This window comes from Suncus etruscus, chromosome 4, assembly GCF_024139225.1.
Source record: "Suncus etruscus isolate mSunEtr1 chromosome 4, mSunEtr1.pri.cur, whole genome shotgun sequence".
NCBI classification, from domain to species: domain Eukaryota; kingdom Metazoa; phylum Chordata; class Mammalia; order Eulipotyphla; family Soricidae; genus Suncus; species Suncus etruscus.
The window spans coordinates 104,929,462-104,953,697 of NC_064851.1; the positions used below are offsets into that span (position 1 = coordinate 104,929,462).

The following is a 24,236-nucleotide window of genomic DNA, read 5'->3' on the forward strand; positions in this document are numbered from 1 at the left end:
ACTGCAGGGCTGGCTCCTTTCTCATTTTTTGCACAGGTTACAAGAGATATCCTGAGTTCGCAATAGAAAAAAATGACTCAGCAAAATGTACTACTTTAGGTCACACTTGCACGTCTGGATGCTTTTAGTTGAAATTATGTGTCTGGTTTAACTGCCATCTTCCAAGTTAATTTTCTTTGCATTCAAGGCAGCCAACTTTGAGAGGCGGCAGGCTTTAAGTATGTCTGAATTGCAGTTGCTTGGGGGGAAAGCTTTTGTTTAGCTATAATAAGGAATGTGGGTAATAACTTTTAACTCAGGGCACAGAATGAAATGTTATTTGGAGACCCTAAGTGACTATCACCCTGTCAGTAGATTTTTATACTAACAGAGAGAAATCATTGCCCAACCCCTTCCCCTCTCCACCTCCATTCAAATGCTTCCTGAATCTTTTCCTTCCAACCCTTATCTAATATATCCCCTGACTATGAGCAACCACAACCTCTCATCTGGCCCTAGGTGCTGACTCTGGGCTTTTCCTCCTGGTCACACAATCCCTGATCCATAGAACCTCCAGTTTTTGTTCTTCTTGTTATTTTCAGAAAAACATAAATCACACCTCCTCCTTGTATCCTGGTCTGCCAGAGCTGCCTATCATACATACCTTGCAGGAAATCAGAACTCCTGGCCAGGCCTCCAAAGCCATCTCACTTTCCCACCCCATCTGCTTTTAGAACAAGGCCCAACACCCACCCTATTGATGTCACTCGGAGCTTCTGCCTTTGTTCAGTCTTCACAGTACAGTTGGCTACAGCCCCGGCAAAACTGCCTTCCTCATCCCCTTTAGGTATAAATTGAATGGCTGTCCTATCCTCTCCACATATGCAGAGGTGCTTGGATGTCCCAGCTCATTGTAGATATGATCCCCCTGGGTTCCCTAACAGGAGAAAACATTCTTTCTACACCCCACTAACTCACCCAGATCAGCTCTCACACCAGATGCCCATATTATATATATATATATATATATATATATATATATATATACTATATATTATATATATATAATTATGCCCATAATATATATATTATATATCTGAATGTATGAATATTACATCATGATCCAAGGAATTTCTTGGAGGTGCCTTAGAAGACTGGAATTGTAGTCATAATTTTTTCCTAAATAATTGCAAAAAAAAGTCAATCATGCAATTTCTTTTTTTGTTTGTTTGTTTTGTTTATTTGTTTTTTGGGGTTTTTTGGTTTTGGGGCCACACCCGGTGACGCTCAGAGGTTACTCCTAGCTATGTGCTCAGAAGTCGCTCCTGGTTTGGGGGACCATATGGGACGCCGGGGGATCGAACAGCGGCCTGTCCTAGGCTAGCACTGGCAAGACAGACACCTTACCTCTAGTGCCACCGCGCCGGCCCCCAATCATGCAATTTCTAAGTCTCCCACATCATAGCAGTTCCCATTGAAAAATAAGAATATTTTAAGTGAGGCTTAAGATGTGTACTTAAGATCATTATTAAAGGAATCAAAGTCAGTAGCATTCAATACAACAGAACATGGACTTCTAGTTTGCCAACAATTTCTATGGCTTTTATTTGAGACTTTCTAAATAAGCAAACTAGTCATTCTTAATATAAATTATTTCAACAACTGACCCACATTTATGGTCAAAGATAAAAACCAAGAAAATATAAATGCTGCTAAAATATTCTTAGTCTGTAATCTAATGAAACTATCACATTTTGCATAAAGTATGAGTTGCAACTTGTCTAACTTACAGGGCATATTTTTCTAGACGCATTCTTAAAGACAACTCATGAAAACCCTTGTAGCTAGGTGTGGGCTAACAAACAGCTAAAGTGCTATAATTCTGTCCTTGGATTCTAAAAGGAAGGGGTAAATAGGTTTTCTTTCAGCATACTTTCTTATAAACATCTATTCAAGTGATTCCTCAGGGAACATGCGTCAAATCCATGAGGATTCTGACAGAATCAAGCTCAGTGCCCCAGACAGAGTAAGCTCAGAATAAGGTTCTAAGTGAATACAATACATTGACTAAAAGACACGAACATATTGCCAGTATAGTCAACTTCTCTGCTTTGAAGGGCAAGTAACATTGGGCTAAAGTACTTCTGAGCACATTCATACACTATTCTCACTTTAGGGCCATGTCTGCTGAGAATAATGCTCATTTTACTGGGTGCTGATGGGTGTCAAGAATGGAGATGCTAGTCTGAAGTGGGAAATAAATGCAGAACACTCATTTGTGGAATATTTTAATAAAAGTATGATAATAAAATCCAAAGACAACAGAAATGAGGGCCGGGAAGACTAGTCCATTGTAGGAAGTATGCCTCAAAGAAGGGGGCATGTTTCTCTATGACATTCAGAGTTGGAAATGATCACTCTGGACAAGAACTGGATGTTGAAAGGAGGGAAACTAATATATACGATATCCTTTTAATAACCATATTGCAAACCTCAGTGCCTAAAAGAAAGGAAGGTAGGGAAAGAGAGAGAAAGAGAGAGAGAAAGAAGAAAAATATCTGCCATGGAGGTGCAGAGAAGGGAAACCAGGGGTGCTGGTGGCAAGAGGGGATGTTGGTGGCAAGAAATGTGCACTGCAGGAAGGGGTGGGTTTTGGAACATTGTATGACTAGATTCCATCCTAAACAATTTTAGGTCTCATAGTGATTCAATTAAAAAATTCACTAATTTAAAAAAAAAAGAAAAAGAAGAAATGCAAAGGAAGTAGCAGGCTGATGGTGAACCTGGGATAGAAAGATGAAGCAATTTGGTAGTGGGAGAGAAAAAAGGAAGAAACCACCCCTTGGTTGACCAGAGGCTCTAAATTTCTAGCAACTGACTGAGAGCTATACAGAGAAATCACAAGACAAAATGTGTTAGAGCACCCCTCTTGTAGAAAGAATCACCTATAACTATATCTAAACCTTCATCCAGGTGATTCTAAATATGAAGATCTAGAACAAGAGGTGAAATGAGGCACACAGGCTGAGTTTCTCTTTTACTGCTCTCTTGTTACATTCCAATCCACCCTAGAGATTACTTCATCTTGCATGTGTGTTGTTGGGTTGCTTTTTTTTTTTTTAATTCTTAAAACCTCTTTATCTTCACTCCCATCCATCTTGTGCAAGTTACTTGAGTTGGAATTAGTTCAAAAACGTTGTTCTCAAATAATTACTCCTTTTAAGAAAAATAGTTGAGTGCTTATTATTACTCAATGTCATTAGGCCCTTGAATTTCGAAATTGTTTCCATCTTGAATCTATTTTGCCCCAGTCCCCGCTAAAAGTCCTACAATAAAGCATTGTCCTTTATGACTGCCATTTTACTTTCTTTAAGTCACGGTTTATATTCTCTGAGGGGAATCACACAGTCCCTAAAACATGACTTTACAGTCATCACTTCCCAGATGCTCTCATAGCTTTCCCAAAGATACCTACTAGAAAAGCCAACATAAATCTCTTGCCTTTCATGTTAATGCACCCATCTTCACATAACTGTTTAAGAAAAGGAAAGCCATAATTTCCTTTGGCACAACCCCATAATAAACGATGCTCCTGAAAGTGCCCTAAAATCCAACTTTCATCTTAGCCTTCTTTATATAAGCTAGTCCCTCACCTGCTTCAGCGCCAAACACTACAGTCTGTTTGAATTGCCCTGTTTTCCTGTTTATTTTTAAATATTTTTTTCATTGTTAATGTCTAATCTTCACTCGGAGTTGAAGAATTGCCTTGGAGCCTGATGAAGTCCAGGAGGCCAAAACAACCTACTTAGGAAGTAGATTCTGAGACTGGGCTCATTTATAACTGAGAAATTTCCAATATAAAAAGGCATCCAGGAGATTTCTTTCGAATAAGTGTCTTATCACCAAAGACAGTGACCCACTTTATTGTTCATTTGCAAAATGGGTGTCTGGATGAAATGGTTTCAAAGATCCTCCCAGCTTTCATAGTTTAGGATTCTATGGCAAATAGGAGAATTCTGGCATCCATGCATACCAGATTTCTCATGCCCAGCTCTGCTTCCATCTTGCTGAGGAAACTATTTCAATGTCTTGAATTTTTCAAATCAGCTTGAATTTCTAAAAGCATAGCAAAATTGATCAGCAATTTTATTTTTCCTCTGACAATTAAGGCCTTGTCATTTCATTAGATTAAAAGTCCTTCCTCAGCTTTGCTACTCGGGATATTTTTTTTTTGTCCTCTGTACTACCAAAATTAGCACTGAAGTTAAAATTATAGATGCCCATAAAAAGGCCACAAGCAGCAGATATTGTGACTCATAAAAAATGGCTCAATGTGTCCATAAAATGTACAGTGGGCACAGATACAATACAAGTCAGTTCTTCCAACAACATTATTCAGAGAACAACGAGTGCGGTCAGGTGCCAAGTTCTATCCCAAATACCCCTGGGCTTGGGGAATTAGTGAACTCTCTGAGGATAACTGAATAACTTCTCATACACAGTATCAGAGGAACCTTGAGTTTGACTATTCCATTCACTTAATGTCTCCATTTTATGTAAAATGCACTGTGGTTTCTACCTTCTAACACACACACACACACACACACATACTCACACACACACACACACACACACACACACACTCACTCACTCACTCACTCACTCACTCACATATTCTCTTCCTCACTGGCACAATGCCACACATGCTAAACAGCTTTCTTTTGAAACCCACCAAGTGCCCGGGTCTGACATTCAAATGTTTGTATATAAAATCTAAAAAGAAATCTGGCATTTTCAATGAGCCCCTTTGCCCACTTACTCTGGTTTAAATGCCACCAATCTGAGAAAATTTGAGCTGAGCCTTCATCCTATTAGTCAATAAAAGAGAAGCTGACATAAGGAAGTTGGTGGACCAGGGAAAAAGCTCAGTGGTAAAGCTCTTGCCTTGCATGTGTGAAGTGCTGGGTTTGATCCTTAGTCTAGGAAACAAATCTTAAAAAAACTTTTACCAAGAATTCTATAACAAATTTTTCTTTGATTCCTATTTTGGTTCTCTGCTTTATTTCAACAGTTGGTGGGTCGCTAAAAAAAAAAGTTCAGTTCCTGAAGTTACCCCTTGGAAGCAAAAGAACATGGAATTATGACTAAGAAGCTGATGACAGTAGATTTCAAGACCAGTCATGGTAGATGAGGTCTACTTAGTAACGCCCTCTGTGTCACATAAATCTTTCTGCTTACAATTCTGACTACAATAAGAACAAAATCTAGGGTTACTGACCAACGAATTGTTTCATGGGTTTAAGCAAGAAACATATTAATCTTTCTTTAGTCATATTAACTATTACTTTCATGACTAAACTAATCAATTTCAATTTTAAAAAAAAGTCATAGGCAGATGGTCAAGCCAGAAAGAACAGAACATCAGGTGGAGAAGGACCATACTTTTGATGGGCGAGATGGGTGATGGGTGAGAACTCCCACCTTGAGTCCTGTCCTACCATCATCAGGGACGATCCCCAACTTTCTTTTATTATTGAACATTGAACACATTTCACAATCTTCTGGTACCAGCAATGCCCTATAGCTGAGAGCCTAAGGTGGACTGTAAGCCTTCAGACCAATAATGTCCTTCATGACATGGTACTTTTGCTAAAGCTTCATGTCTAAGAAGGGGTATGTGGAGACACTCTGATTATTCCACTACTAATAACAGCTTTTGCTTCACATAGCAGACCCCAAAACTTGCTGAATAAATGACAACACTGACCTATATTCAAGGCAAGACCCTGCAAAATATCACATGCCTCCCACCACTCTGGAAATATCAATCACCCTGTTTTCTAATCCTTTAACCAGGACATGCCAAGTTCAAAGCATGTACCACTGGGAATAAAAACAGGATAAAAAAGCCATCCTGGTAGACAGCCATCATCAATAAGAGTGCTTGAATTCCATGCATTCTGCAAAAGTGCCCAGGGTCCAATAGAAGAGTATGTCTTCCTTTCCTTCAGGCACCTCTCCAAAGACACAATCTACCATCCTATCTTCCTTATCTGTGTCTCATGAAGGACACAATCTAACTTCCAATCTTAGCCTGCCATGTATTGCTCTTTCCTCTCTCTTCTCTCCAGGAACCTCGGCCTCACACCTGACATAAGGAGATGCCTAGTTTCCAAGGAGCACATTATTCAACTTTCCACTAACTCAGTCTAAGAGCTCCCAGGTCAGACTCCAGATCTTTCTAAAGTAGAACAGCTGCTTCTCAACTGTGGTCTTCTCAGCTTCATGGGATTAGGTATTACCACTGTGCTGATACTATGGAAAATACAGTCATAGCAGGAGAAGACCTAATTAGAACAGTGAAAAAAAATATGTCTGTGTTGACAGTTTCCCAGATAAGACAAAATAATGCTGCATTGAAGTTACCCCAACTGGACGTTTCCCCACCTTACAACAACACTTCCAAAGTCACAGAACACAGAGAAATGCCTCCCCAGCTTATGATAACAACAACAAAAAAAAAGTTTCCAATTGAAGATGAAGTTTAGCATGACAAAAGGTAGAAAATCTGGGCATCAAAACTTTAGGATCAAAACCCAGTTCTGTGTTTTACTAAGCCTGGAGACAAATTAATGAACTTTTTATTGGGGGGTGACGCTCAGGGGTTACTCCTGGCTATGCGCTCAGAAATCGCTTCTGGCTTGGGGAACCATCTGGGACACCAGGGATCGAATTGAGATCAGTCCTGGGTCAGCTATGTGCAAGGCAAACGCATATTGATGCGCCATCACTCCCACCCCAGATAATTAAACTTTCTGAGCCTCAGTTTCCTCTTTAGCAGCATGTGTTATTTACTGCCCAGAGTCATAAAGCTGAAGTAAGCTGGTACTAACTCTGAGAAGTCATAAATAGTTAATCAACAGAATAAAAAAGTTATTCATTGAGAAAATACGTTCAATGAAGACTGTTTAGTGAGGTTTGAGTTTCTACCAATAGAAAAATCATTGGGTTATAAAAAGAAATCATGTGTGTGTGTGTGTGTGTGTGTGTGTGTGTGTGTGTGTGTGTGTGTGTGTGTGTGTGTGTGTGTGTAAAAGGAGACATGGTCTAAGGACCGTAACCTTTCTCACTCTGGTATGAAGTAATTTTTCAGATTATTTTCTTTTTCCTGCATCTTAGCTCTATCTCAGGTAGACTGAGTGAATGAGTTAATAACTGGAGGCAGCAAAGTTCAGTTACACAAAATTTGTAGATTTGGGATGGTGGCAGGTTGTTGGGAATGATCTTAGAAAAAAAAAGGGAAACATAGTCAAATGGGGAATATACATTATGTATATTTGCTTTGGAGAAATAAGGTTCTGGAAAATTGGAAACAGTATGAATAGAAAGGTCATACTGTTGAATAGATGATAGAAAGGTAGCCCGTTTCAGACTTTGGGCTTGTCCTATCTTTTACCAAAGATAGGGAAAAGGAACTGATAATGTATGTATCTTTGTACTCAAGCTCAGTGAGATCAGGAAGAATTGGAATGGGGGAGGGATCTCTGGCAAAGAAAAAGCTGATTATTTTACCAGACTTTTTTCAGAATTCAGAATTTCATGAAGGATAGCTTGTCTAATCATAGAACTTCTCTAATCAAAGAACTTGTAGTCATGGGCTGTATAATGTTCTGTCTTCATCTTTGTACTAACCCTGAACAGTGAATAGTCTCCCTGGACAGGTTGAACCACTGCTTGAGCCCACATCATCCAAGGGAATGGCCATTGTTCCTTGCGCTTCATCCATCCCTCCTGAATTTGACTGCCTGAAAACTCTGGGGGGAAAAATGTCAGGGCATCATAAGCCTCTGAGAAATAAAATGCTTCTCTTTATCACCAACTATCTATTGGGTGATTTCCATATAAGGCATGTGAATGACGGGCAAAGGTGTAAGCCTCAATCCTTCTCCTCAAAGAGTTTACTTATAATTTAGGTGGAGAAAAATAATATGAATTTGTGACAAATGGAAGCAACTGTAACACATTCAAGTGGCTGTTTAAATTATCCACCAAAGAGATATAAGAAACTGTGTGAATGATAAACAAATGAGACGTATAACCAGAATTTATTAGTACATTATTAACTCGGTATAGTCTTTGTCTACAGATCTATGGATACAATCTAATGTGTGTACACGTATATTTTCATGTGCTATTTATCTACTATCTACCTAGAGAGATTAATTTTATGAAATGGGACTAAGCAATGAACTCAATTGACGTCATCAGGGAGTGTTTTAGGTGAAAGGAAGACTGAATGGGTTTGAACATGGTAATGCCCACATGTAATGCCCACTGGTAGCTCACAATTGGCTTAATTAATACAAATTGCAATGCCCAGGTCAACTGCAGGATGAGGAGAATGGCTGAATCATAAAGTCCTAGTGTTCTTTACTCAATTTTCCATGATTGCACTTTCCCTGACCAAACATCCTCTAAAATCAACTCAACACCCTCACTGGAAATGCAAAGTTGTCTGCATCTAGGGCCATCATTGAGCATGAAGCAAAGGGAACACACTACTCTGGTGCAAGCCAATGCTAAGCTCTCCGAGATGAGAGCCAAAAGAGTAAGAAATGGTCCAGGGGTCTTTCCCATACAGCACCGACCTTCTGTTAAAACGTGCTCGTGATTCTTACAAGGCCGGTGAGGAACCTGATAAGCTCTGAAATATCTTTAATTAAAAAAAAAAGTGCTAACCTAACAATGTCTATGAAATGAGGAGGTGTAACCCTGGGCCTGCAAATAGGCCAAGACCCTAGCAATGTGCCACAAAGAGTACTTTGAAGCACCAAATTTTAGCTTAAAAAAAAAAGAAAAAAAAGAAAAAAAGAACAAAAACAAAAATAAATGATGTAAAGTTTTGGCATGAAAAGCCTGTGGATTATGGAAGAAAATAACTCAATAATCACTGGAGAGCCTTGGTGCCATTAGGGACCAGCACTGGCTTCCTGTTTAGGCATATGCAGTGGCTCCAGAACCACTTCTGGTGAATGGAACAAGGCTTGGTAGCACATGTATGAACCTCAGGGCCTTTCTTCTCGTGCAAGAGGGCAAACACACAGTAACTCAGGGGTCTGTTTTCAGGAAGGGAGAATCTCCCCACATTTCCTGAGTGCCTCCATGAGTGGATGGAAGCCAGAAGTGGTACAACCCAATGGCCCAGCTGCCATGAGATGCTTCTAGGTACCTAGTCTCTCCAATACTACCTGGGCCATCTACTGGCACCCCCTAATGGAAGGGGGAGTGATTCAACCACAAGACCCCTGTTCCCAGGGCCAGCGCACCCTTAACAAAAGGGTCACAGACATTTCATCATATTTCTTTGCACACAACAACTCTTTAAAAAAAAAGAAAAAAGAAAAACAGGGGGCGACCTACCTGACCCTTTCTGGACTGGCTCCATCCCCCAGGCAGCTTTGCCGCTAAAGCCTGGAGCATGCTAGAGAGTTGCATCCAGGTACAAAAAGGAGCCAGTAACAGAAACGGACGTCCTAGAATCTGGAATAAGAAGAAAAAGTAAACTTTGGCGACATCACCGCGGCAAGGGTGCATTTCAGATGGGCAGCTACAGGTGTGTGGACGCGACAGGCAATCTGGTACTTTACCTTGGTAGATCTACTGTCTAAAAATAAGTTCCAGAAGAACTCTCAGCTCTTCTTTACGGGGCTTGAGATACTGGAACGAGTTCAGGTCAAAAGCTGGCAAGAAAAAAGCACCTTTCAAAGGCTCTGTGCAATCAAATGTGGCGGCTCCCCACTTGGACAGGGATGAGGGTGGGGATAGAGGGGTCCTCCTTTGCATCCTTTCATCTCAGATACAGAAGGGAGCAGCAGGCTGGCTGCCCTGTGCCTGGGTCTCTCCCCCTGGAGAGCCCGACCAGCCACCTGCTCAAAGCCACCAGCCCCCTGCTGGCCTTCAGGAATCTGCAGTGTCCCTTGTCTTCCGCACGCTCGCTCGCTGCAAAGTGAACTCCCAGCAAACAGAGCAGCCACGCTGACTTCTCCCTGCCTGCCCAGAATCCTTTGTGAACAGGAATGAGTCATCATGCCAGGAAAAGCTCCAGCCTCTGTTTGTGCAGGCGCCTTTGTCAGGCGATGCCGAGGCTCTGGCTTGGAGACACCAGTGCTATGGGGTCACCTCCTCCTCTCCCTGGGGCCCCAGTCCGTCCCCTGACATGCATTATCACCAATTGGGGTTTTTAATTGTGTCTGTGTGCTTAGCTTTATTTTTTTTTTCATCATTAAGCTGGTTGTTTGTTTTATTAAGCTGGGGTGTTGTTTTATTTTTTAAGGCACATACTCAGTTGCATGAAGGAAAAACAATACCAAAAAAAAATGCACGGACATTAAAATTGATCTAGCATTTGATACTCACCGGTCTGTAATTAGAACCCTCACACATGCTCACTTGCACTCGATCTCTCAATCTCTCTGTTTCTCTCTACCTCCCTCATTCTGTCTCTCTCGAAAGCTGGCTTTTCCTGGTGAAGAAGGGGACCTCTCCTTCCTGCATGTCCCAGGGATCAAAGTTGAGCCGCAGCACACTCTCGTCACGTTCAGGGACCAAGCGAGTGTGTGCAAGCCCAGGTCGCCTGCCCACAGGTCTCCACTGGCTGCCTGCCTGCCCACCCACCTACCCCCACCTGCCCCTGCAGCCTGCATTGCCATCTGCCAAGCCAATGTGAGGAATGAGGTCACTATGTCAGGAACTCATTGATTCCCAGCAGGCGGGTGCCAGAGCGAGCACCCAAGACTCCAGGATTGTGTGTGTGTGTGTGTGTGTGTGTGTGTGTGTGTGTGTGTGTGTGTGTGTGTGTGTTGGAAACGGGTGGGGGGGGAGTCTCCCTGCTTTGATGCCAGCCTGTTCTTTAATCAGTAGGTAGAGGGGCTGAACTGCTGCATCTCGATGTTCACTACACTAAGTGTCTGCACTCATAAGCATCTCCATGCTGAGTACCACACACACACATGCACACACACACACACATGCAGGTCTCTCACACCTGCGTGAACACACATGATGGAGGACACATCTCTATTTCAGGTCCAAGAGGAAAAGGGAGATGTCCAAAGCTAGGAGAGAGGGTGTCAGTAATCAGAGATCAGAGCTGAGGGGGTGCAAGAGAGATGCCTGATTTTTTTTAAAAAGCACAAAATCAGTTGTTCTGGGGATCTACTGCCCGACTCCCACAAAAACACCAAACCCAGCTCCTCCCGGAAAAGGAATGAAAGGAACACGGGAGGAACAGAGGGTGTTTGCAGAGTGAATTCCCACAACTCCCCGGCACCAAGAAGAGAGGTTCCATTATTGCAAGACCCAAGGCTGCTGGCTCTCAGTGAGAGCAGCTCCCACTCCAGGAATTGAGGTCCTGGCTCAATTCCTCCTGGAACAGGATAGTATGGATTGATCAAGTCTCCCCTGCATCCCTGCACCCAACCCCCCAGAGCAGAAGTTCTCTCTTCTGGAAGAGCACCCCATGATCTCTGCAGTCTGGAGAGATGAAATGTAGGTACCCCCTTCTTCCCGATCGCTCACTCACCACCTACAAATGACCACTTGGCCCCTTCACTCCAAATCATATCTTCCTATGACCCATGGTTTGGGGTGTTCATTAGCATATATTCAGTCTACTTGTTTACAGGTCAAATGTAGCATTTTACCTGAACATAATCCAGTGCAATGTCCTGGGCAACTTCAGTTTCCCGACAGTATTTTTTTTTTCATTTTTGGTTTTGGGGCCACATCTGACAGTGCTCAGAAGTTGCTTCTGGCTCTGCACTCAGAAATTACTCCTGGCAGGCTCAGAGGATCCTATGGGATTCCAGGGATCAAACCTGGGTTGGCCACGTGCAAATAAAACATCCTACCCACTGTGCTATCACTCTAGTCCCATTCCCAACATTTTTCATCTCTTCTTCACTGGTGGTTTCCTCCGTGAGCTTGTTAGGTATACTGAGTCCAGAGTGAAGACAGCATGTACCTGCTGGGGAGGCCGGGGGCACCCGGGCTGGACCACCTCTATCATACCACATGGTGTAAGACTAATGTAATTGGTTTGAGGGTCCTGAACCGCCCCCCCCCCCCCGCAGCAAACATTTTTAGATCATATGCCACTAAATCAAGTATAGCTTCAGCACTTTATAAAAACCTCACTAGTTTGCCTTACAGGTTTTTTTTTCCCTTCCAATATAGTATTGTTTCTCCTTATCTCAGGAGCCATGTAGGGTCTCACATCAAGACCCAGGATAGTCTCTGGTCCTCAGCCAATGGTCTCTTTCTAAACAGTTCTGACTTTTGAGTCAATTCTAGGTTGATTATGTGTTTAATGATCAACCATCAAACCAAGCTGGTATCATCTGTCTGTATTAAGTCAGACATGTAATGTGCAGTTAATACAATTTCAGAGTGTCCAAGATTCAAGAGCCACACACTGAGTGGGAGAAACTATTCACCCAATATCCATCAGATAAGGGGCTAATATCCAAAATATACAAGGCACTGACAGAACTTTACAAGAAAAAATAATCTAATCCCATCAAAAAATGGGGAGAAGAAATGAACAGACACTTTGTCAAAGAAGAAATACAAATGGCAAAATGGCACATGAGAAAATGCTCCATATCACTAATCGTCAGGGAGAAGCAAATCAAAACAACTATGAGGTACCATCTCATGCCACAGACTGGGGTGCTTAATTGGAGAGTCCGGTAGACAGCAGGGTAATGTGAAGACATTTCAGATGGTGCGTGTAATGCCTGGCAATGCTCTGTAATGCATCAGTTACTTCGAGGTGGTGATTCTGTAGTTGGGAAATTCGTCCTTAGCGGATTTCATCCTGCACACGTCAGAGAATCATAATGCAACAATTCAAGGGGACAATGACCACACACCTTGACTCAAGTGTCTAAACCAGATGATCCCAAACTTATTGGGCCTACTACTCCCTTTTCAATAGCCACTCCCCCCCCCCCAGATCTAGCTTTTATAAGTAAGCAAAGCCCCCTCAATTGGTTAAACACACACACACACGATTACTCCAAATGTCTCCCAAGGGACAGTATCACCCACTTGAGCAAACAACGGTGTAGAATATTAAAGAGCTTGGCCCTGTATCTGCCCAAGCATTGATAAAAGCACTGTAAAGCAAACATTACTCCATGTTTTCAGAAACCAATCACATGGTCTCTACTCTGCAGAAGCTTAAATGACACTGGAGCAGTTAAGACATTTACATATGGAAAAGCACAGTGTGAAACAGTGGGGCACAGAGGAAGAAGAGGTAACAGGTGCCTCCTAGGAATTCAGCAGAAAAACTAACCATGGGTCAAGGCAGCCAGAAATGGCTTTAATGGAATTGGAACAAGGATTAAACACACATCAGAATCTCTGCTCCAGGAAGGTAAGAGGGGGTCTGAATTTGTGTTAACGAATGTATTCCTGCCAAGTTCCTAGTTGAAATCAGGTACTAAAGCAAGACGTGTGAGCTTGTTGGATGGGCTGCAAGGAGGATACATATGCCCAGGTCTGATAATATGGAAGAGGATAGGCGATAAGGAGAGGAAGCAAGCTTATCTGCTGTTGAGGTCCAATCCCCAAAGCAGAGAGTGAAGACACCAAAAGAGAAGGGGCCAACCACCATATTCCAAGGAAATGAAAACTCTTCCAGTTGCATTCAGGGTAGACATTACATATGCAGCTATATTCCCATTTTACATGATGTTATCAATCCTATTTCTTTTTCTTTTTTTGTTTTTTGGTTTTTGGGCCACAACACCCAGTGACACTCTGGCTATCCACTTAGAAATCGCTCCTGGCTTGGGGGACCATATGGGACGCCAGCAGATCTAACAGCAGTCTGTCCTAAGCTAGTGTATGCAAGGCAGATGCCTCACCACTTGAGCCACTGCTCTGGAACAATTCTTAACTTCAACTACGTACTCCATCTGATTGGAATGGGTTAGACCACTCTGGCTGGAGTGATTGAAGAGCTGAGAAACAAAAATCACTCTATCACTGGCTTGATTTCATTACGGCCTACTGGTCCTTTCTGTGTGGACATACCTTCTTGGTAAGACCTCATCAGAAAAACTACTCATGAAAGGTAGCCATAGCACTCCTTTTGAGGAAACAAACTCCAGACCTCTGACCTCAAGGTGCTTCTTTTTGTTTGTTTGTTTGTTTTTAGGTCACACCCAGCAGCACTCAGGGATTACTCCTGGTTCTATACTCAGAAACCACCCCTGGCAAGCTCAGGGGACCATATGGGATTCAAACCACCGTCCTTCTGCATGCAAGGCAAATGCCCTACCTCCATGCTATCCCTCACGGTGCTTCTAATTAACCAAGATATGAATTAAAATGAAAAGAAAGATCATATTACTCCTCCCTCAAAACCATGAGGAAGAGAAAAACAATGACTATGATCAAAGTCCCTCCAGAGTGTACAGGAAAGAATATGGGTCAAACATTTCCATCACTGTTAACTGTGCATGCCTCACTTGTATTCATATTTCTTTGAGGGAGTATGGGGTGCTTCCTCCCAGTGCTTGGTGACCTGGAGGTTACTCCCTACAATGTTCCATCCACACTGTGCAGGCTTTACTGATGCTAGGACTCAGTGAGATTGGGATTAAGTATCCCCAAGTCAACACCAGGATGAGTGGCACAAGGAATTGGAACTTGAATTCTGCATGTGTTCTGCCTCAAAGCCATCTCCCTTGCTCTGTATTCATAATTCTTACAAGCCCTGTTAGAATCTGAATAGAATGGAGAAACCAGAGACCTAACACACATTTCACAGTACTTTATGATGAGTTCAGTGTGATGCTTTCTTGCTATCTCCACTTTTCCTGCCATCTTTACCTCTGCATATATATTCACACTCCTTGCATATATGTCCTCCTGATGGGATCACACCATCCAGTAGCAACCAGACAGGGGTAGAAAACCATGGTTTGGGCACCTAATATAGTCAAATAAGGGTTGATTTTAAGAACTCTGATCTGGCTTCCAGTTTCCTCTATATGTGCATTGTCACAAGTGCCAACTGTTTCACCCCATCTGCAGCGACATGATGCTGGTCCTTGGGAGCACCTCTAAGATCAGCTCAGAGAAATGACCCCTTTCTTTGCATAGTCAGCTTTACTAACAGGGTTCAACAATGAGAATCAAAGTTGTCAAATACCGAGAAGAATAGAAGCCAGTCTTAGTCCCACTCCAAAGAACCAAATGGATCAAAATAACACAGTGGATCAATTGAATGAATGGACCAAACGACAGAATTTTTTCTCTATCTGGAATCAGGGCGATTCTGCCATCAGCCTTATGTGCTCTGCCAGATTGGGTAGCGACTAGCCACTTGAGGCAATTTAACTTTACATTCATTTAAATGAAATCAAATTAAATTTTAGATCCTCTCTATCAAGGGCTCAGGAGCTGACAGGGCCTCTAAGCACCATTGTGCCAGAGCTTGCGAACAATATTTCCATTCATCTCAGGGAGTTCCACTGGACAGTACCGATGCAGCTAACCAATAATCAATCACAAGAACATCAGGTACGTTCACTTTTACACCCAGAAAAGCCTGTACTTATTTTTAACTTAATTTAACCAATAAATCCATGGGTATCCATGAATTTTAGCATATATGTAGATTTGTTTGAGCAAATATTTATGATCAGAATAGAATGAGATACAGAACACATCTCAGGGGGCCGGAGAGATAGCACAGCGGTAGGGCATTTGCCTTGCACACGGCCAACACAGGACTAATAGTGGTTTGATTCCCGGCATCCTGTAGGGTCCCCTGAGCCTGCCAGGAGCAACTTCTGAATGCAGAGCCAAGAGTAACTCCTGAGCATCACCAGGTGTGACCCAAAAACCAAAAAATAAAAAAATAAGAACACGTCTCAACTCCCAAAACTTACAGACCCCAAGTTAGTCTCTGTTAACAACCAATGTCTTTAGTGTTGGCCTTTTCCAGAATGTTGTATAAATGGATCATATAATTTGTGTATATGACATTCAAGCTTCTTTTTTTTTTGTCATGATTGTCTACAGATACTCCTTGCTTAACAACCTACCTGTTTAGCGGCCGCTCACATGACCATCTCTTCACCGCTATTTTATTTTAAATATCATTTTTCCATCTTGTACACTCTACAGTACAGTACTGTGTTTATTAGTGCTTTAATGTACCTACTTTACTAACTTTATGTTCTGTAATACAATGCAGTACTGTGTGTAAATTACTCAACCTATGCAAATTAAAACAAGTGGAAGTTTTCAGTTTGATCTTTTTCGTTATTTTACTTATTTAGAATACTGTATTGTCAAGTATTATGCATATACTGTACTACTGTATACAGTACATGCAGTTCCTCACTTAATGACCAATTTGCTTAACAACCAAGTCTTTGAAATGAAACTTGGTCGTTAAGCGAGGAGTATCTGTATTGGCCTTTGTTATTTACCTTTTCTGAAAGAAACCAATTAATAACAATTTTTTCTTTATTATATTAATATGATGAGTGACATCGATTTTCACATGCTGAACTTGTCTTGTATTACAGAGATAACTCCCTACTTGGCTTTGGTATATATTCATTTTATAAACTGCTGAATTTCATCTGTCAATATTTTATCAAAGATCTTTACAGTTGTGTTTATGCTTTACTTTGGCCTGAGCTGTTTCATATAAGATGGGTATATAATGCCTTCAGGTTTTTTTCCCCTCAAAATAACTTTCCACTTTCCCTTTCACTTGCTCTTTGATCCATGGGTCATACAGAATAATGTTTCATTTCCTAGTATTGAGATTTTTATCTTTCTGATATTGTAAGAAGGATATCATTTGAGTGATGTCAACTTTCAATGGCTCATGCTTTGTTTTACATCTCAGAACATGATACTTCTTCATGAATGTTTTCTGAGGATCTGGCAGGAATCTATATCTATTTTGAGTAGCAATGAATTGTAAATTCCAATTTGATTTATCTGGTTAAGAGTATTGTCCAGTTTTCTATATCCTTGCTGACTCTCCACACATGTTCTAGTTCAAAGGGCCACACTCAAGTCCCCAACTATAATTATCCCTTAGAGTGAGCAAATTTACAATATTCAAACATCTCCTCTTCTTCCTCCTTAGTCATGCAGAAGCTGCTTATTAGTCTGATTTCGCTTTGTTGTCTGGGATTCTGAGGCTATATCCATGAAATTATTGCCAAGACCAATATTATATATAACATTTACACTTATTTTCTTCTAGAAGTTTTAGCATTTCAGGTTTTGTACTTGTCTTTAGTCCATTTTAAGTTGATTCTTGTTGTTGTTGTTATTCATGGAGTAAGAGTCTTTTTTTTGTGGTCATGTCCCCTTGATGGCTTTACCCATTTCTTTTTTTTTTTTTTTTTAATTTTTATTGTGACCAAAGTGCATACAAATCTTTCACTGCATCATTTTTTGGTACATAGTGACAATGAATGAGGGGCATTCCCACCACCAGTGCTGTCCTCCCTCCGCCCCTGTTCCCAGTATGCATCCCATATCTCCCTCTTCTACCCCCCAGTATGTTAGTGCAACTGGTCTCCACTTTACAGCTTGTTGTAGAGTGAGCATTCCACTGTTATTGGAGATAAAAAGGATAAGAAAAAGGGGAGAAAAAATTTGGTGACAACTACCAAAAAGAGAAAGAAGAGAGAGAGAAAAAAAGAAAGAAAAATGGAAGAAAAAAATGGACCTGGCAAATAAAAATAAAAATAAATCTCTAGGGCCCGGAGAGATAGTACAACGGCGTTTGCCTTGCAAGCAGCTGATCCAGGACCAAAGGTGGTTGGTTCGAATCCCAGTGTCCCATATGGTCCCTCGTGCCTGCCTGAAGCTATTTCTGAGCAGACAGCCAGGAGTAACCCCTGAGCAACACCGGGGTGGCCCAAATAAAAAAAAAAAAAAAAAAAAAAAAACTCTAAATAATAACCAAAAGCATGAAAAAGAAAGAGAAAAGTGGAAGAAAAAAGAGAAGAAAATAAAGTCAAAAACTAACAAATCAAAACAAAACAAGAAAAAGTATGGGTACTGGAGTGGTAGGGTTTGGCGTTCCCTCCCCCTTTTTTTTTTTTGCATAGGCACAGTAAGCATTGGGGAAGAAAGGGAATTCCCGTGGCCTAAGAGATTCAGGGTTTCTCCATCCTTGAAGCATACCATCATGGGATCAACCCCTGGCTCCATATATACTCATTACCCCATCCCAAAGGCTTTTTTGTGATGCCAGGAAAGTTTCCTCTTGGTTGTGTGTGAGAAAATCAAGCCACTGTAGCTAGCGATCTTGGTATTTGCGCAGGTTATAGGTCAGGGTCTAGGATAGAGTCTCTAGGTTCTAGAGGTTCCTACCCATCGTTGTGGTGTTCCGTCTTCTGTAACACTTGCTCCCTGTTTACGTTCAGTCCCAAAGCCGAAGCCTAGGATATTATGGGTCCAGAGGTTCTGCTCAGTCTCTGTTGTCCAAGTTGGACCTCTGCAATAAGACATCTTGTTGTTGTTGTTTTTTATGTGTCCTGGACTTCAGCCTAGGATAGGGTTTTCCTTATTAGTCCCAATGTAGGCTCTGTTCAGTCACAGTTGTCCAAGTCAGTTTTCTGTTGTTGGTGCTCTAATTTTTCACAGTTAAAAGGACAATAGCTCTTCTGATTTCCATTTAGTGTTAGGTGATATGATAGGACTGCCTGGTCTTAGGTCAAGTTTTCCTTTCCTCATTGTCATATCAAAACTGGCACAAGTTGGTGCCAGAGTAGTGTTATAAATCTCCCAATGGAGCTTAGTTCCTGGTGGTGTTGCCTGGAACTGTATCATTTCTACGTCAGGGATCTGAGTTTCGGATTGGACTAACACTGTCCAATCTCCTGGGGACTGGTTGTATCCACATGACACATGTTCAGGATGGGAGGCACCCTTCTGCTATAAAAAGTGAGTTCTTATCCCTAGAAGATAAGATCTTGTTTCTGTGTCTATGGTTTCCCCTTTTTTTACTGTGCCCAACAAAAATGTATGGTGTAATACTGTGTTGCTGGTGCTATTCTGGGTAAGGATGACAGGCTGCACACACAGTCTCTGTCGTCTGGTTTTGTTCTGAGCTTTTATCCCAGTCAAGGCTTTTTGTACCAAGCAGCACCAAAAATGGTAAGGATAGAGAAAAAATGTATATATTAAAATAGAACAAATAAATAAAACTGAGTTGAAAAGAAAAGGTATTCAAATAAATCAAGTGGTGGAGGAGGCTACTTGTATATTTAGGAATACACATCTTAAGATGTATTGTTATACAGATATTGAGTTTCCATAGGCAATATAAGACTCCCAATTAAGTCTTTTTATATATTATTGTGGGGAGTAAAAACCAAGGTACTTTTCGATTCACAGGCCTTGGAATTGAGTTTGAGAGATGCTTTGCTGCATTACAAAACCATATAGTGTCTTTGAGCTGGGAGTTTTGCTGAGGCCAATTCCTGTATTGTGCGACAGCCCACGATTTGGTGGGGGTGAGAGGGGCCATCAAGCATGAGTCAGCAGGCTTGCTGGCTGTAGTTCTTTGCTGATGCATGAGAACGAAGACCCAGAGGGTGTCTTTCACTGAGAAGCTGGAAGGTGGTCTGTTGGGGCAGGAGGTCAATCTTGGTGCCTACCAAGTTAGGAACTGAGGGTAAAGAGGGTTAAAATAGGGAAAGATAACGGATCAGGATTGAAAAATGAGGGGATAGAGGAGACACAGGGGTAGGGGAGAGGCAATACTGGGCTGACCACCTAGTCCAGGAGACTGAGATTCCCCCCATGCCAAACTGGTCTTCAGGGCCAGGATTGGCAACTGGGCTGGGGGGGGACTCCTCCCATAATCATACTGGACCCCCTGCAGCGGAGTCTTTTCTTACTGATACTCATTTTTATAACCACGCGGGCTTTTAAGCATTATCTAAAAATGTTCTTCATTCTAGACGGTTCCTAGGAAAGGAAACGGAATACCAAAAAGATTTGGATGATAATACTCAAATAGATCTTTAAAGTCAGTCTTTATGGACGTGACTTTCCGTACTTACTCCAGGCCATAATCACAAACAATTCATATATATGTATTGTATATACCCATTATTTCTTATGGAATGTCTTCCAATCTACCCCAGTCATTTTCTAGGCACTTGTCTATTTTTTCTGACAATGATATGACCACCCTAACTTTCTTTTCATGAGTGTTTGCCTGGGCAGCTTTTTATCTTTTTCATTTTAACCTACTCATCTCACTATATTTGAAATAAATTATTTTTAAAGTTTAGTGTCACAACAGTGCTGGAAGCCATGATTTAGATTCTAAAGCAGTCAAGTATTTGTTGTTTTAAGAGACCATCTTGGGGTACCAGAGAGAGAGAGCACAGTTGGGAGGGTGTTTGCCTTGCTTGCAACCAATCCAAGTTCAATTCTTGGATATGATCCCCAGAACACCCCAGGAATAATCCCTGAGTACAAATGGGTATGTCCCCCCCCAAAAAAAATGGCCATCAGGGTCTTGGTTGCCTCTGTATACTCATTATCAAAAACTATTTTCTCATTAACATCTTTGTTCATTCAGATCAAAAAACCCTACTCTAGGTCAATAAGACAGTATAGAACAGGAAAGGTACTCAGACACTCAGGTAGTTTCTCAGGATTGGTCCCCAACATCCCACATGGCCCCTGAACACAAACAGAGCCAAGAGTAAACTCTGTGCATAGCTGGGTGTGGCTCTCAAACTAAAACAAACCAAAAGAAAATTATTCTCAGTCATTTGCTATGTTGAAACCAGTAGTTTCCAACTTTGTTATTCCTCAGAGATTGAAAACCACTGAGAGTCAAGTAGAAGTAGCATTTTTTTTGCAGGCCAGCAGGAAATTGCTCTGAACTGGCACAGGTCCGAAGACCTGTGGCTGGAAACCACTGAGTTGACTATATTAAATGTGATTACTTATATGTTAGGACTGAGAGCCACCATTTAATTATATGTCTTACGTTTCTGCCATCATTTCATGTTTCCCTTTTCCTTTCTTTCACTCAGATAATCTGAATAGTTAGAGTGTCCTATTTTAATGTATCTATTGAGTTTTTTCTCCCATTGTTTCTTTCAGTGTTCTTAAGTCTTGCTCTCAGCACAGCAGTATACAAACTTAATGTTTTACACTCTACTCAACTAATAGACCCATATTTCAAGTTAATTTTATTTAGTCCCTTTCTAGGCTCTCTTTATCAGAGTTCTCATATGTATATAATATGGAAAAACAGTGATTTTTTTTATCCTAGGACATTTTAAAAAAAACTTAAGAGGAAAGTGATTATTCATGTTTTTAACCATTTACCATTTGATATGTACCGTTTTTGTTCGTCCTTCATTCCTGACGTTCCAAATTTTCTTCTGGTATCATTTTTCTGCCCATCAATATTTGATAGCATGTCTTCTGGCAGTAAATTCTTTCTTTTAACTTGAAAATGTCATTTTTCTACCTTCAGGTCAGAAGGATAGATCCACTGGCTACTTTAAAAATACTGTTCTACGCAGAGGTCCAAATTAAAGTGCTTGCCTTGCACAGAGTCGACCACGGTTTGAGCCCTGGTTTTGATCTCTGGCATTGTATATGGTTCCTGAGAACAGTCAGAGGTGACCCCTGAGAACCATCCTGTGTGGTCTAACACGCACTCCAGTATTATCCCATTACACTTTGGCCTTGATGATTACTAAAGAAAAATCTCTGTCATTTCATTTGTTTGGCTGTTACATATTAAGTGCCACTTTTCTCTAAATGTTTTCCTTTATATTTTCTCTGCTCACTTTTAGCAGTTAATGGTCTGTCTAGGAGTGATTTTTTTTTAATCTTTTAATGTTTTTGGCAGCACCCAGAATCAAATATAGGACCTCTCACATGTCAGACCTACAGAACTTTTGTCTTTTTACCAACTTTAGGATGTTTTCAGCCATTTCTTCAGATATTTTCAAACAACATCTTAAATCTCATGACATCAATGTCAGCCATTTGGGATACTTACTGTCTTTCATTCCTTTGGACTGTTGATTTTTACACACACACACACACACACACACACACACACACACACACACACACACACACACACACCCCGTTGAGACTGAATAATTCTATGTGTCTATCATCAAGCATGTTGGCCTTTTCTTCTAGCCTATCCATTCTGTTAGATCATCTACAATTATTCAGCTACTTATCATATCATTCACATTTCAATTCTCCACATGGTTCCACATCCAGCTCAGATCCTTTGCTAGTCTATCTTTCCATAATTTTCAAAAGCATGGTTCCATACTTCTTGGGCAATGACTATAGAAGTTGGTTGACTTCACATCTTAGATAATCCATATATATATATCTTGTCTTCATTGGCAAATGCCTTTTTCTACATGCTGGTTCTTCATATGCTGAAAAATGTGAGCAATGTCCACTGATATGTAGAGACAATGAGCCTTAAAAACCTAACGAAGATGGTAAATCCTTTCCAATAGGTACTCAGTTTGGTCTGCTCAGCAGCATTCTCCAAACCACGTCATCAGGGGTGACATGATGGTCGGTGCCATTGGCCTTGACTGACCTGCCAGTGGTCAATCCAATCTGCCCCGTGGTCTGTTTTGTATTCCAGGTGTCAAGACATCCGGATGGCTGCTTTGAGTCAGATCCAAAACACTCAGCTCAGAAGTGGGCCCAGGAGCGCATACAAGATGTGACGTGACAGCTCTCAGATTAAATGCATTCCTTCCACTCTGATCTCCCCGATCTCTTTCAGTCCCCTCGGGCTCCTTTTATGGCCCTTCTGCCAGAAGCCTAGGACTTTAGTTTCCCTGTTTGACTGTACCACTAGCAACTGGGTCTCAGGCTGGAGCTTGGTGGGGGAGGTCAGAGAGAGCAAGGGGAAGAGAAAAGCAATGGCAATTGCTTCCATGCTCCAGAGACCACTGTTCTTCTCATCAGGGAGAAATTTTAAGGTGACTGTCTAGTCTCCAGTGCTACTGCATGTCTGAGAGATGGATCATGGGTTGGGGAGAACAGAAATGCAAGAAAACAAGAGTGAGTCCTCCAGGCACTCTGGATATAGAAATTCTCACTCCCATTCCTCAGGCCAAAAAGCAGAGGCTGAGCTCAAAGATCTTTGATCCACACCACTGTGCCCTGCTGGGGTTGGGGTTCCCTTTAGGTCTTTTGTCAAGTGAGAGCAAAAGAGAATGGAACAGAAAATGCACCATCTGTTTGGGGCCACTTTTGGTTCTGGTGCCCTCCCTCATCTATCTGGGACTATTTCTTTCCAGAGTCATCCCAGAGCGGTCTCCTGTCCGGAGTGGACACTATATTCAGTGGTCAGACCAGAGAGCAGTGACCATATTCCTTCCTGTGCAGAAGCAGCTTTCCTCCTATGGTAACATCTTTTACTGAGCAAAAAACACAGTATCAAAGAAGGAACAAGCACAGTCAATGAGAGAATCAAATATGCCAGCATTGGTGTTTACTTTTCTGTTTAAAGACTTACTTATCGAAGGAAAATTTTTAGTCAAATTTGAGGCCAAGGGTAGTTTTATTGCACTCTTATAATAGTCTCATTTCACTCACCCAGTTCCCACACACCTAATGCTTCCTCTTTCCCATCTCTGGGACAATGACCGAAACATATAGGTCTCTTATACACAACATCCTCACCATTCCTCAAATTTATTTATTTTTTGTTTTTTGTTTTTTTGGGACACATCCAGTGGTGCTCAGGGGTTACTCCTGGCTCTGTGCTCTTGGCAGGCTTGGGGAATCCTATGGGATGCCAGGGATCAAACTTGGATCAGCAAGGCAAATGCCCTCCCCTCTGTGCTGCTGCTCCATCCCATGGACCTCAAAATGCTAATGGCCTCTCAGGATGTGAGTGTGTTTGTATGTGTGTGTTGAGCAGGTGGAGGGTTCTCAACTAGCAGTGACACTGAAATGAGCTCATTCATTCCACAGCACATGAGTCCAAGAGAAAAGTAAAGCACTCTGGAACAGTGCATGTGAGGGATGGCAGCCACAGATATACATTATACACACATACACACACATACACATACACACATACACACACACATACAGATATATATTCTCCTCTACTACAGAGCAGTCACTGTCCCCTCCAACACCTGCACAGACTAGTTACAGAGAAT

General features: G+C 41.6%; 1 protein-coding gene across 3 annotated transcripts in view; it reads right to left on the reverse strand.

The window, feature by feature from the left end:
- The window catches only part of STOX2 (storkhead box 2), a 110,082-nt gene that overhangs the window by 35,581 nt on the left and 50,265 nt on the right, over nucleotides 1-24,236 (reverse strand). Inside the window, exons 2-3 of one of the 3 annotated variants that reach the window (XM_049771422.1) lie at nucleotides 9,627-9,719; nucleotides 9,400-9,519 (exon numbers count right to left, since the gene is read on the reverse strand). The exons of 1 other annotated variant lie outside the window; for it this stretch is intronic. In XM_049771422.1, the coding sequence (XP_049627379.1) occupies nucleotides 9,400-9,424 (25 nt within the window). In that variant the 5' untranslated portion in view covers nucleotides 9,425-9,519; nucleotides 9,627-9,719. The remainder of the gene's footprint in view (nucleotides 1-9,399; nucleotides 9,520-9,626; nucleotides 9,720-24,236) is intronic. One more of the 3 variants, XM_049771423.1, reaches the window with a different exon arrangement.